Raw genomic sequence first — 15,610 nt, 5'->3', positions numbered from 1 at the left:
CGCGGCGAAAGGATAAGAATTACGACCAAGGTCGAGTTGCGAAAAATGTAATGTTCCAAAATAAACTTTGGGTAGTTTTTGGTCGGGTTTTGCGCAACACCTAGCTAATAGACGACCAGCGGGACCCCGGACTCTCGCATCCATCGTAGACAGGGTCGGACCCTTCTCCATATTTCCTCCTTATTATTACGGATGGGGATGGACCCTGACACTGGAAGGCGTAAATCAGGCTTTACGAGCTCTGTCGCAACACTTAACAATAAGAGCCTGGAAGTACTCGGGTACTTTACCGAACTTCAAAGTTGAGGATTTTCCACAACTTTAAAATATAAATTTAAAGAATATAATAACGAATTGAAAAATAGTTATATTTATAACTTAATATTTGCGAACCGTTTCTAGCCGTTAGTCTTGCCATTTCATTTCATTTGATTTGCCACTCAAGCCTTCTCAGGTTTATTTCTAAGCGCCGAAGCCAGGCCATTTTACATGTTGTAAAATTGTTAATTGTCGAAAGTAGGACCCACTTTCGTCTGCACATCATAAATCCGGGCACAATCATCGCTTAAAGGGAAATGTCTCCATAGGCAACCGTTTTGCCATGGAAACCAAAAATGTTTTTAACAACACAAAATGGAAATTTTCATACTGAATATAACATGGGAATCTGACCAATTTTATTTTTATATTTATATTTTCTATTTTTAGCATTTTCAATTGATCAGATTCCCATGTTATTTTCAATGGGAAAATTTCCATTTTGTGTTGTCAAAAACATTTTTGGTTGCCATGGCAAAACGGTTGCCTATGGAGACATTTCCCTTCATGGTTTTTCAAGTTACATGAAGGTCTACCAAACCCCCGAGTTTGATCAAAATCGGTGTGTTACACCTCGGGTAGTCTCCTTGTGAGTTAGCCAAACCAAAACTTGTTTTTCACAAATTTTATTATAAAAAGCTAATTACGTTTTTAAGTTCGTAAAATCTCTTATTCTCTAGAGTCTAGAGAAAAAGGATTGATTGAAATCAACTGGAAAATTCTAAAATCGGCCTAAATAAACAGAAATCAACACGAAAATTGCACTCTGAAATCTTAAAATACGTTTTAACAGAAGCGTATAATAATAATCTTATTATAAGCTTCTGGTTTTAATAATAATAATCACTTTGAAATTCAAAAATAAAGTACGCGAAATTTGCCAATCTCGGTTAATTAGTGTTAAATAAATACGGTTTTATAAGCATCGTCCTTGGGACTCCGCCGATTCTAATAACCGGAAAAGAGTGTAGAGTCGATTATTATTCGCAACTGGTGTCTCTGGGTACAATATTGCTGAAATTGCTCTTTAAATTTTAAATGCAAATGGTCCATACCGGTTCACGCACGCTTCCAACAACTAACAATAGATATACGAAGCGCCCCCCACTTCCGGGCAGTAACGGGCCGGAAATTGCGGACGCTTAATAATAGCGGTACTACAATTGCGTAATATCGCTTTTGTCACTAAAGCTTCGAATTTTATTGACCATTCTTATAGAAGAGAGATAAGAAATTTAGCTCCCCATACTAGAAGCGATCAATTGCGAAGTGGTTTCCCCTCTAGTTCTTCGGTTTCCCCTTTCCATAAAAACTTTTCGAGCTTAACGGTAGTAGTAAGAGTAAGGAGCAGGGCCGGATTAAGACTTTATGGGGCCCTAGGCCCAAGTTAATTTTGGTGCCCCCTTTCAATAGCGAGCTAGGCGCTTCCTCAATTTATAATTGAGAAATGGAAGGAAAATTCATTTTGCTGCCAGATTTAGTATGTCGTCAGGGGCTAGACGGCAGTCCGTCAGAGAATGTTACAATCAAATGTTTTTGGTTCATAGGGTAGACGCATTTACTAAAATTACTCCGGAAAATATTTTGTGAAAAGCAAATGATTAAAGTTTTGTACTTTTATTTTTATCGAACCCTCTTGGTGCCCCTTGTAGGCTTGGTGCCCTAGGCCCAGGCCTATTCGGCCACATGAATTAATTAATTAATTAATTAATCTAGATTTAATAGTCGCTATAGATTCCCAATTTGTTTTTGCTATGGAACCCGAAATTATCCCTCAAATTCTGGCGGAACCCCAACTCATTATTTTTACTTATCTTAAAAGACTCTTGACACAAAGCCGTGAATTCTCGGAACCCCTGTGACCTTTCCGCGGAACCCCAGGGTTCAGCGGAACACCTTTTGGGAACCGCTGCGCTAGATGACTTGGATATTAACCTAGCTGATTATTATTATTATTTATTTTAATATTTTAATGGACAGTCGCTGTAGGTGATCCTCTAATACAGAATTAACCACTAATTGTTTAATTAAACACCATCGTCAAAATTAGCGTTAAGATAAATCGTGATAAGAAATATAAATTTGGAAGATGTTCTATAGAAAATCGAGTACAGGGGCGAGGCCATGAATCAGTGGAATCAGTCTAAAAATCTGTGGGCTCGAATGTTCTAAAAACCAAATTCGAAGAAGGTGGTGGAGAGAAACAAAATCTGGCGAGGTTCGACGACCATTCGACCTCGATTTCACGAAGACGAAAGACGAACAAGATTTCGCGTTGTCATCAAAACCAAATCCAGGCCACTCCGAAAACTGTTCATTTACTATCGGTTGCGGATTAACCAATAAGCTAAGTAGGGTTTAGAGCGAGGTCAGGGTAGGTCTATTAAAAGCGGGGTTGGCATGGAATCAGCCATACCGGCTAAAGCAACCTGGTTAAATCCGGTTATAGCCACTTGAAAAAATCCAGATTTTTATGGCTTTTTTGAAAAATAAAATTTTTTACAATATTTTACTAAAATAATAGTTTCTATTTAGTTTAGCTTTTGTTTCATATTTAAACAAATTGGTGTGAGTTCAAACTCTCCTCAAATTGAGGGTAGGTTTAAAGTTCAAAGGTTCGCGGCCTCGCTTCAGTGACTTGGCGCGTCATAAACAAATACTAGGGTTAAATCAAAAGAATTTAATTATTTAATATATAGTTATTTTGCTTACTTTGTTTAGTTTCTAATTTACAACAATAACAGCGGACAGTTTCCTATTTAGAAAGTGAATGACATAGGTAAATAATTGGAAATATATATAAATAAAAGCTTGCGATGTAAATAAAAAGGAAAAATGTTTTTACAAAATAATTATTTTTAATTTATTTTAAACTAGCCATCCGTCGTTGCATATATATTTCCAATTAATTAGTATACGATACTTAAATTAAGTTCGATATAACAAATAATGCAAGTACTAAAAGATGCGAATCGTGTGATCAAATTTTAATAATGAATAATGAAGCGAAAATCAGACGGATAGCCGTGGATACCGCTAACATCGGCGTCCTTCTAAATGTAGTCGGAATTGAGGGCGGTCTCGGGTATAGCCTTATAGAAAGCAAAGCGGCTCTGCGCATCAATTTTTCGGCTGATCTCACTAGCCGCGAAAGGGAGCGATTAGTTCTTATTAAGAGGCACTTATTATTCTAGTTTAACCCTGAAAATCATTCTAGTAGAGACCGTTAACGGGGGAGTAAAGAAGACCTAATTACACAACCAGAGTCTCATTGTGTTTTCGCTTTCGTAAACACGTTTGCAAATTGAATGAAACGAAAATAAACATACTTCATCAACCAGAGATATTGTCATTAGCCGTAGGCCTACTTGTCAACTGGTCCTCGACAGAAGCCTTTCACCGAGAAATTCACTAGAAAAGTTTTTTTCATACAAAACACACAATGCAGACTCTATTATTTAGAGATTATGAAAGTAATTTCAATTACGATACCGAATTTGTTTTGTAAATGAACAATAAAGGAAGACGAATTTAAATATTACAAATGCTTGACTTTTTAACGCTATTCTATGATGATTTTGAGTGACAAGGAAAACCCGCCCAAAATTATAATAATTTAACTATCCCATCATTTAATAAGATTAATTTAGTTATAAAATACTTAGTTGATGAATTTTGGTACATGAAAAAACTCTTAGAATTAGATTAATTTCATATTACCATAATTTCATCAGATTATATTAATAGTAAATCAATTAATTAATTAAATAATTAATTAATTAGAAAATTAAGCGATCCAGTTTGGAATTTATTAATCATAATACATTAATATTACCATCATGGCATAAGATTTTGCGACAATTAAATCCAGCTTAAGTAAGATTACTTTAATAATTAATTAATACATCAATTGATTGTAGAATTTATTGCCAAGCATAATCTACTTAGAATTTTAATAATTTAATATTGCCATCATTTATATAAGATTATATTAAGAATAAATTAATTGATTGATAAATTTCGCGGCTAGAAAAACCCGCTTAGAATTAGAATAATGAAATATTACCATCATTTCATAAGATTATATTAATAAAAATTGGATTAATTAAAAAAATTAAGAGACCAGAAAACCCTGCTTATGATGGAAATAATTTAATAAAATTATCAATACGATTATACTAATAATATATTAAATAATTGATGAAAACCCGTGTATAATTAGAATAATTTAATATTTTCAGCATAACAAAAATGTATTTTAATAATAAATAAATTAATTAAAGAATTAAGCGAAGAAAATCAGCTTAGAATCAGAATAAATTATTATTACTATCATTGCGTAAGATTATGTGAAAAATAAAACCAGTTTAGATCAATATAATGAAATATTGCATCATTTGATAAAATTATTTTAATAAAAACTATTTTAAACAAAAAATTAAATATGCTGGCACAAATTAAAGTTTAAAATTTAAATCTATTCATGCAAGTAAAAAAAGCGTTTTTATTTAATTTTTATTTAATATATGCATGAAGTTCCACTACCAAACAATGTCTTCTAATAATTAATTAATTAATTAATTGGTGAATTAAGCGACAAGCAAAACCCGCTTAGAGTTAGTATGATTTAATATTACCATAATTTCATAGGATTATATTAATTATTAATTAAATAATTAAATAATTAAGTGACAAGCAAAACCCACTTAGAGTTACAATTATTAATTATTACCATTATTTCATAAGATTATATTAATAATTAATTAATTAATTAATTAAAGAATTAAGCGACAAGGAAACCCCGTTTAGAATTTGACCATCATGTCATAAGATTAATTTTTAATAGCTAATTAATTGATGAATTTAGCGAGAAGGAAAACCCGCTTATAGTTAGAATAATTTAATATTACTATTGTTTCATAAGATTACATTAATAATTAATTAATATTTAATTAAATTAAGAATTAAGTGACAAGGAAAACTCGTTTAAAACTTGATCATCATTTCAACGGATTAATTTAATAATACATTAATTAATTTAGCGAGAAGCAAAACCAGCTTCGAACTAAAATATTTTATTAGTAGCATCAATTCAAAGGATTATTTTATTAATAAATAAAATTTTACCGACTTCCTTTTTTTATCTTTATCTTTAAAACTATAATTACGATGTTCAGTATTTTCCCCAACGTGTGCTTAAAAATAATCTTAGAAATTATGAAAATATTTTGGGGCCGGGTTCAAATCCCCTCCAGATATTCCAAATATTTAACATTGTGTTAAATTCCTATACGGGAATAAATTAAACGTAACTTTGAAGCTTCCCTTATCCTGTTAATATCTTTGGAAGCAAAAATGAGTGTTGGTACGCGTCGCTTTTTCAGTACAGCGGAAATTCACTTTTTAATTTATTTGCCGGAATCGAGTAGTCGTATCAGCAGAGACGTAAGACACAAGGGAAATTACCCACAATTTTCTCCTAACTTCGGGGGTGTGAAAATTTCTGGTTCTTTGGCAAGACTTTCCGTGCCCTTAAAACTTCCTCGTGTTTTACCAGTTAATACATTATCATTAATATAAAAATGTCGTACGGTAATATTCCCAAATACTATTTTCTACGATACTATATAATTCTAAATCTCACACCTTACGAAAAATATTTAACAAACGCGCAGGGAAAACCCGTACACGGTCGCTATTTTTTCAAGTGAAATTTCTTTAAAAATTGAACTGCAAATAGGTCATAATGAGTGTTAAAAAATATAGTAACATTTAGCCACAATACGCGTTTTAATGTACCCGGCTTAATATATCTAACATTTGAATTGGAAATGCTGAATTTCGTTAGATACTTGTGTAAATATTTTCACCTGCTTTTATCTGCGTAGCGCGATTAGATTAAGCTTGTTGTTGTAACCCTTCACGGAATAGAGATATTAAGAACTATGAACGTGAACGTGTAGATTTCAGCGCTGTTAAAGCTATTAAGAAAGTTTCCGTTCAAGTTTGAAGAGAACTGCTCTTAACTTCTCCAATGAATTGCCGTGTAATTTACATTTTCTTTAACGAGGAACTTTTTACCGTCATTTGCATTTTCGAGTGTTTCTAGAATCTTTATAAGCTGTAGAATATAATTCTTAATTATATACGGGCGGAGATAACACTGAAATATTAGGTTTCAAGTACATACTGTCGCAGTTTTTAATCCCAGAGAGCGTAACTCTGTTGGAATGCCAATTCACATGTTAAAAAGCTGTATCAAGAGTAAAATACCTGATTAAATAGGGAATGCTCTAACAGGAAATCATTTACATATTTCAAGTGAAAGGTTTAGATTGAAACGGCTGATTCTACATTTGTAGCTTTTAAACGTTATTTGATAACAACATAATGTCTTTTATTGATAGGATAAACACTCTTTCAACAGCATTTTCCCCGCCTTCGACAGGTCAAAGCTAAAATATTGCATTTTGAAGGGAATATAACCTCAGGTTTTAGGTGTGGAACACGAAACTTCGACCATTTTCCGCTCCCTCCTATGACTTTAAATATTTTTGGCGCTGTTTAGTGACTTACCGCCAAAATTGCTTACACAAAAAAGCATAAAAAACATAAAAAACGACTTGAGGTTATATTCCCTTTAAAGATTATTTACGCGAGCCAACATTTTTGGAAAACATTGTTGATTAGATAAAATATTTCTACAACTTGTTACGCTTTTTCTAACCAAATATTTATATCGTATAATTTTCGTACGCATCTTTTAAATTACGCAAAAATATCAAAAATAGGTTTTTTTTTATATAAATTTACATATTTTATAGTATGAGTTAGTAGTATTTTTCTTTAGTGATCGCGATATGAAGAACTTTTCGTGGAGCGTGTGAACGAAAACTCAACGCGTTTCGTGAACCAGAGTCGAAAACTACACTCAACAACAAAGTTGGCCAAAATGTCAGCTCGTGTGAACAGGCCTTTAATCTCTAACTAAAGTCATACAATTTTCGTTGGTAAAAACTAATTGGGCAAACTATGATGTTTACACCTTTCCACCTAAGTGGCAATAGTACAATACTTGTTCACAAACGTCTGACTAAACGTAGCAATGGTTCCCAATTTTCATTGGTCCGAAATTCTCTCACCCGATGACGCAATTAAGCCACAACCAATGAAATTGGGAACCGTTGCTGCGTTTAGTTGCTTCCATACAACGAGAGGGCTAACGTTTTAGGGTCATTCAATGGGATTAGGCGTGTTTTTATTATCGTCTGCTATTCTCTCTGCTAGACTATTTAGAAATTTTTAAAATTATTTATATCATTTAGACAAAAACAAAAGACGTTAGTTGCTAATTTAATAATAACAATATTATATATTTAAGCAATTATCTGTTCGACGTCAAGTAGCTCTTTTTTCAGCAGATGTAGTAGTCGCCGTAATCAAAACAAGTTAGTTAAGCTACATTTTTACCCAAAAGGCGGGTACTTATAGGTACCCCTCGCGTTGATTGGATCGTTTGTAAATTGGTCAATGACATAAATTACAGCAATTTTAAACAATATTTTTACATGGGATATATAGTTTAGGTCAAAGCCCACTAAATAAAATATAAGTTGTCTAACATAATACTCTACAAAGGCTCTCTGGCGACGTTATCATTTGGCTATTTTGAATTTAACTTCCTTTACCATTAATAGATGGCACCACGCTCATCACTAAAGTGGCTTTTTTTTTCGAAGAATCGGATAGATTCATGGCCATCTCTAATAACAGGGGCCTTTTCAAAATACAGGTGGCAATGGTAGAGCCGACAGTCGCTTTAAGCAGACGACGGGTCAAAGTTCGGGAGTCCATGACGTTTTGAAATAACTTTATTAAATTGGTTGCATTTCAAATAGATGTAATCTCAACACAAAAAAGCTCACGTACGTGATCTAATTGGCTGGACATCTTTGGTAGACAAACTAATTTATAGTCTGACGAACTTTGGTTATGATAAATAAACAATCAATTTTCTAAAAATTAGATTAAGGGAAAATTACTTTGTTAACGAAACAAAACTAACAATGAGACGAATAAAATGGTTTAAATTCACAATAAAATATTTTTAATTTTTAATTACTTTTAATACCAGCATTCCTCAGAGTTGTACTAGTGTTGAGTGCTAATACTGAAAAGTTTCGTTGCCATCTAAATGATTATCAAATCAGGAAATATTCATGTTAACTTATACTATGGAAACGATTACAATAAACAAATAAATTATTTCAAATCTCCATGTGTTTTTATTCGTAGTGTTCTTTGGTTTAAACGTAAAAATTTGTTAAGCTTAGAATCTAATAAAACGATATCATAAGTCTATAGTAATTTTTCATGAGTGTGTCATTGAGTCCACATAATTACTTATAGCTATTTGTGAGGTAACGTATAATTGAAGACACACCCAAAACTATAAGCGCACCTCTAACAACAAAAATAGGACACTTAATGTAGACAAAGAATACATATTAGTTTCAAAGATATCATTGAAGAAATGGCTGTCAATTAAAAACACATAGAAGAAAGGAAACTGACTCTTATGTTAAAGTTAAATAGTTAATTAGTCGAGTTCGAGTTTCCAAAATCTTTCTAGCAGAATTCGAGTTTGAGTTTGAAAAATATAGCGAGCTTACGAGTATTAAGAATAAGTTAACCCTTTTTTTAGGCTTCGAGCCCTTAACGAGCTTAAAAATCATTAACAACTAGGAAATTATTAAGGAATTTTCATATATTTAACGAGTTTAACTAATATACAAACAAATGAACAAATTTAGCCAATTAATAATATGCATTAGCCTCTAGCTTGGGCTTTTTTATTTCGTGAAATTTGCATTTATTAAATGGAATCATATGTAACATAATCACTCATAAGTATGCCATAAAAGCATTTTCGTTAATGAAACCTTGTTCACGGGGTATGACGTAAATTACGTCACTAACAACTCCGTGACGAAATACGTGTCATCAACTTTACTGAAGGGAAACGGAAGTTAGTGAGAATTCCTCGCGCGTTTCTGGCTTTGCCCATGTCAAGTTTAGCTCGTGCCTCGCGATCACATGATTTTATTTCCACGGTAACCTTTTCAATAGCGCAAGGATTATAAGCATTTTTGCATTTTTGGGTCCGTTCAATGTATGTTCCGCGTGAAACAAGGTCTCATTTAATTTTTTTCAATGGAAATATTATACAGAGGCTTACTTATGAGTAATTATGTTACATATGATGGCATGAATAGAATGCAAAATATCACGGCCAACTTTGATTCACGCCCTACCACGTATCACGTGATCCGCGTTGGCCGTGTCCTGTAGATATTTGATGAAGCAGACGACGCTATTTACGATGTTATGGTGGTTACGCCAAATATTTTTATAACAGTGAGTCACTATTATTAGCTAATTAAGTACATGTTATGAAGTAAAACTGCAAACGAGTTCTTAGCGAGTTTGACCTTGGCTAAACTTTAAACTCGTAAGCTCGGCGAGTTTCTTAACAAGGCTTAATTACGGAGTTTCGAGGAAATTCGAGCCGAGTATTCGGTTTAGGCGAGGTCTCGCACACATCTATTAACAATAGAGTTTTCCATTTGACTGCTCTCGAGCGCTCTAGATCGCTCTGATCAAGATTCGCGTGTTCCATTTGCGTGCTCGGATCTGCTTCGATCAAGATTCGCGTGTTCCATTTGCGTGCTCGGATCTGCTTCGATCAAGATTCGCGTGTTCCATTTCCCGCTCTCGGGTGCTCCGAGATCACTCAAAACGGATCTGCAGAGTTTGACAGATCAACGGATCGAGATCGAGATCGGAGCAAATTTTTGCGTGTTCCTTTTACATTTTTTGGCAAAATGGCAGACCAAGACGCGAAAATTCAAATTACTAGCAGACGAAAAACATTCCTGCCCATTTGCGGTTTTACTCTACTCCATCGGAGCGAGATCTATGACGTCAGAGACAGATTCGGAGCGAATATCGAGCAATCAAATGGAAAACGCTATTAGTTACTTATGACGGTGTCTAAAAATTCTAATTCTACCCACTATAAAGAAAGACTTCTAACGTAAAAACCAACTTATTCTTTATTATTAATTTGTTTTATAATAACAACCGCTGTAATGGCGGACAGCTATATACTTTTGGAAGATTAAGTATATATATATAATATATATAGACCATATTCACATTTTTTACATATTTGTGTAATAATATCCGCGGTTGTTTCAAATTAATTTGCATAAGGTTACAAAAAGTACCAAGGTTTTTCGGTAGGTGTAAAAAAAACGTTTAATTCTTCAACTAAATATCATCGCGAAAAATTAGGCCTAATTTATATATCCGTAAACGCCTCAATTATTTCAACTTTTCAAAATTTATGGACGGGTTATTTTTATATTTCGAGGGAAAAATGAAGAGCCTAGTATGAGAAAACTATAGAGCTTGTGCCGCCATCTATGGAATTCCATTCGAAGCTTTTAATTAAAGGCGGGAAAATACATTGTTTCACCTGAGTAGCTTTTATAAATATTCCAATCTATTGTTAACGACATTTTCCTCACTTTTTGTACTACAAGTACCTCCTTATGACTAATAAATTGGTATTAGGTTTTTTGTTATAGTATAGTAAATGTACTGGTACCTTATATTTTTGATCTTTTTTTTTAAATTATATGGAAACGTTATTACTACTAGCCCGGAAATAATTAGCACCATTAAAAAGCGTCGAATAAGCTTAACTAATACTAATGTAAACGCAACAATTATATTATATATTATCATCTCCCGCATCCGAGTATATCACTAGATGTTAGTTTAATCTGGTAATAGTATTGGACAAGCCGCTAATTTTGAATAGGGAGAATCACTATGTTGAGACGAACCGTGAGTATCCTTGTCGAATAGGCCTTTCCATAAAATAAGCTGCGCTTGCTGAACTTGTTTTTATGTGGCTCATTCGTCACGAAATACGTAGAAGTTCAGTTCAATTTATACTTTAAAACAGGGTGCCTCGTTGAAGTTACCTTTATGTCTAGGGCTTTTCGTAGTAAAACGTCATCGATACGTCACCCGTGATGCAGCAGCAACATGACAAGAAGACCAATGATACTTTATAGAAAGGCCTATTTTCCAACTGTACGAGAGGTGGAGGGAAGGGTAAACGCCAGTTTTAGATAACCAATGAGATTCGATGTTTTTAGGGGGAATGAATGACCAGTGGCGTAGCCAGAAATTCGTTAAGGGGGGGGGGGTCGAAGTATGTGAATGTTAAAAGGGTGGTCGATAAGGGGTTGTCTACGCCACTGTGAATGACCTTACTGACCCGAGGGGTATTAAGGGCAACGCTAAAAATCGGCTCAATATAGTCATTATCCCTCCAAATAAATACATTCTAACAAATTCTAGAAATAAGGGCGGAGCTTTCGACCAAAATGGGCGGAGTAAATTAGACAGTTTTAGCAACTCATGAAAATTTACAAACGAGAACGTTCTCAAGAAATTTGTTCTAGAAAATCATGTAAAAAATTATATCGTACGTCTAAGAAAAATATTTACTGCAATTTAGTATCGTTTTGTGAAGCAGAGCTCACGACGACGACGACGACGACAATTAAAAGACGACACGAAGGCAGAAGTCTATAATAATTATCTTCGGGAAGAAATATGAAAGATCTTATATCTGGCATGTTAAAAATCGAGAATAACATAAGACATTGAATCAAAGTTCTGAAGATAGGACAGTATCTCTTTATGGAGGGGTCATAGTTAGACTCTGACGTATAACGAAATGTAACCCGCTCGTCAGAAGCGTAGTCTGCTCCGAGATGGGAGGAAAGACAGTATAAAGAGCGGGAAAAGCAATTTTCCAACGTCACTCCATTTGACGAACTAAAATGATTTTACCCGCAAGTTATGGTAAACTGTATAAAGACTTTACATTAAAATGCGCCATCTATTGATTCAATTTCAATATATTAAATAATTTATCTCTCCAAAATATTATGATATTATTACAAATAATTAAAAGGACATGTTTTTGGTGTCTAAGGCCTTTGGCCGACACCATCAGTTTGTTCTAAAAAAAAGGACATGTTGGTAATTTTGGTAGTTTGGGTACCAACGAGTTACACGCACCTCTTCGGTAAAGATCTTGAATAGAATTAGCAAATAAACTAGTCATTGTAAAAGCAGTGCCTTGATTCTATCGAGCACTGTAATTTAACGGATGAACCGGGTTTATAACCTTAATATGTTTAGAATAGAAATAAAAATTGTAATTAAAACAACAGAAAATTACATTTTTTAAACACAATTATAGTTACAATAGTGTTTTTAACTTTTCAGTCGGTTGAGAGTCGGGATTTGAACCGACGACTTTCCAATCAACCTAAGCGTACACTACGAATAAACTATCGCGTAAGATTACAACCAAAAGCAGTAATCGTAAGCCACCGGTGGAACTCTATTGTTACTCGATTTGACTAAGCTTTCATACTTCTCCCCGAAGGGGGCATTTATCTTGGGTTTCCTTTTAACTTAAAAAAAGTAAATGAGAGATTTAAATCTGTTTCAATTTTAAACGCCCAGATCCAGAGGTTCAAAATCGATCAATTTCTCTATTCGCGTTGAAACATTTCCTCGAGTCGCTAACGCTGTCTATTGAGAAGGGAGTACAAAAAAGGTTTTTTGAAGTAGAACGAATTTTGACGCGATACCCGCACATGTTATAAATACGTACCAGTAATGAAATATTTGTAAAGTAAAAGTTGCCTTTTGGTTTTAAAAATTGAGTTATAACTTTTACTTTGAAATTTATGAATGAAAGCACTTTTTTATATATAAATACTGATGTGAGCTTCGCGCGGAGCGATATGATAGTTTTATTTTGGCCGCGTATTGTACACTTTTATCACATGATATCAGTTTCAACACGATAGGAACACCTTTCGACATCCGAGGGCGGAGACAGACTCTCGTTGCTGGAGGCGTCATCAGATTTGATCAAAATCGGAGGCGGAGCCATTTGTAGGTTGTAGCTCTCGGGCGTCGTGCCGTAGTCTGGCTGGCTGTCCACTCGGACGGGTGGAGGAGGGGGGCACGGAACGGCCAATTGAGATAACCCAAACACCCTGTCCTAAAGAAGGCGGAGTTTAACCACTGTCAGATTTCACCACATCGATCAAACAACACGAGAAACGTATCCGGAATTCGGAACAATAACCTTGGATTCATTAAACACAGCGATATACCGCTCCAGCTTAAAACTCCATTATGTAGCCGATTAGATTGTTATAAATCGGCGAAGAAACGGAAGTCCCCATTGCGCATGCACGATATACGTGTCAAACGTTATCATCTTCACATTTTGAGCCAAGGCTTAGTGACACCCCTTTCTTTTCACCTAAATAATTTGGTAATTACTCTCAGACTAAAAATTTCACTAATGAAGTTCTTACCATTAACTCGCGGTTGCTTATATTTCTTGGCTCTGATGATGTAATACCTAGCAACTCAAATGTATGATCGCTAAACACTTTTAGTTTCAATTGCCATGATGGAAAATCGCCATGCCTACGCACTTTCGCCTCGCGGCAAGAGGAACCGGGTTCGATCCTACCTTGTGGCACTGGGTGAAAACTCGGAACAACTCCTTCCGCGTTGAGTTTGCAAATTCTCTCCTCACTGGTTTGTCACCACCCTCCTACGCATTGTAACCCGGCCACCTGAATTAATGGCTTTAAAAGTCGCTTCATGACTTAAGCCTATGGTGGTGCCTTGGGTATTAGCCTAGCTGATTATTATTATTACGTTTACCTCTCTCTCTCCCCTTGATCCACTTATCGCGCATGCGCTTTAGTAATTTCCGTTTGGGCGCCGATTTCACCAATAGAGGTTTCATAGCAATCGTTTCCGCGTTTTTGCTTCTGTGGGATATCCGTGTGTTTAATTAATCCAAGCAATAACTGTCGCTCGTGCAGGGGTACGAACCAAATCAACAGGCCAAATGAATCACGAGCAAATAAAATGGACACGTTACCTCGCTTTTCTCGTAGCGAAGTTGAGGCGGTAGCATGCAAGAGGCTGCCCTGTTCCAGGCCGGATTTTGGGCCAGGCCAGTTTTCTTGTCGGCAGCCACGTCGGCATTCGAGGCACTGTAAGTAGGATTGGAGAAAGTGAGCGCTGGGTCGACGCCGTCTCGCCGCCGCCTCCGCTTCCAGAGGAAGACCGCCAAACCCATCAACAGGGCCAGAGCACCGAGGACCCCCGACAGGGCGATAAAGGCACTCTGCAATACTGGATCGGCGATAGAGAAACCAATATATTGGCAACTTCCGCTATCACCGTCCGAAGCTGAGCATCTAAGGAACGACCGACAAAATTTAACCAGCGAGCGAATTATCAGTGGATAAAAACGGAACCCTTACTTTAATGTGGCGTTGGATCCAGGCAAAAGACCCCTGGTGTCGTTATCCATTCTTTCGGACTTTGAACGGATTACAATTGGAGCTGGAACTTTTACCGAGAAAATAAGTTGTTTTAAATCAAATTACGTAAATTGTACCTGACATTTTCTTACTAGTAGAGCAGGGTCTTCGGTCGGGTATGGTTGGACACGCGCAGGTGTATCCTTCACCTTTATAAAGACACAAGTGACTACATCCTCCATTCTGTTCACCACAGACATTCGTGCCTAATACGTCAATGTTTTTTTATAAGACAGTCTCACCAGTTAAGATTAAATTTAATAACACCTACCAGGCTGTTTCGTGATATCTACGGCCTTGATTTCCATCAAATATTCCAAGTTAGTCTGGATGAGAACTCTTTGATGGCCCGTGTCTTTGTCCGCTCTTTCAACTGATTTGCTTTGCCAATCCGTCCAATACAAATGCGGTCCCAGCTAAAACGGTAAGGGGTATTGAACGTTTAATGACCACACCGTAAGTTTGGGACGGCAATGACTTACTTGGGTCAGGCCAAAAGGGTGGGGCACGTCGTGGACTAAGTGCACTCGGTTTTTCCCATTAAAATCCGAAGTTTCGATTCGATCAAATTGAGCGTCCGCCCAGTACAGTTTCTGATCCTCGTAATCAATTGCGAGTCCGTTGGGCCAGCCCAAGTCGGTCGCCACGATAATCCTTCGCGAGGTTCCATCCAGAAACGCTCGTTCAATTTTTGGTAGACTTCCCCAGTCGGACCAAAATAGCAGTCTAATTGTAAGGTAATGTATTGAAAAAATAGAATACCAGAAATGACAATT

The 15,610-nt window shown here is 35.6% G+C and overlaps 1 protein-coding gene across 1 annotated transcript in view; it reads right to left on the bottom strand.

Annotated features, from left to right (window-relative positions):
- Positions 1 to 12,284: 12,284 nt before the first annotated feature.
- LOC149948109 (low-density lipoprotein receptor-related protein 4-like) overlaps positions 12,285 to 15,610 on the bottom strand; it is a 133,508-nt gene continuing 130,182 nt past the window's right edge. The window contains exons 27-33 of the mRNA XM_090172984.1: positions 15,317 to 15,560; positions 15,106 to 15,250; positions 14,927 to 15,040; positions 14,775 to 14,862; positions 14,387 to 14,708; positions 13,088 to 13,483; positions 12,285 to 13,005 (exon numbers count right to left, since the gene is read on the bottom strand). Of these exons, the coding sequence (XP_090029110.1) occupies positions 13,259 to 13,483; positions 14,387 to 14,708; positions 14,775 to 14,862; positions 14,927 to 15,040; positions 15,106 to 15,250; positions 15,317 to 15,560 (1,138 nt within the window). The 3' untranslated portion in view covers positions 12,285 to 13,005; positions 13,088 to 13,258. The remainder of the gene's footprint in view (positions 13,006 to 13,087; positions 13,484 to 14,386; positions 14,709 to 14,774; positions 14,863 to 14,926; positions 15,041 to 15,105; positions 15,251 to 15,316; positions 15,561 to 15,610) is intronic.

The sequence above is a fragment of the Leiobunum rupestre genome, chromosome 4 (genome assembly GCF_980474605.1).
Source record: "Leiobunum rupestre chromosome 4, qqLeiRupe1.1.hap1, whole genome shotgun sequence".
Taxonomy (NCBI): Eukaryota; Metazoa; Arthropoda; class Arachnida; order Opiliones; family Sclerosomatidae; genus Leiobunum; species Leiobunum rupestre.
The sequence above is the reverse complement of the archived record's forward strand: the minus strand, read 5'-3'. Positions and strand labels throughout refer to the sequence as shown.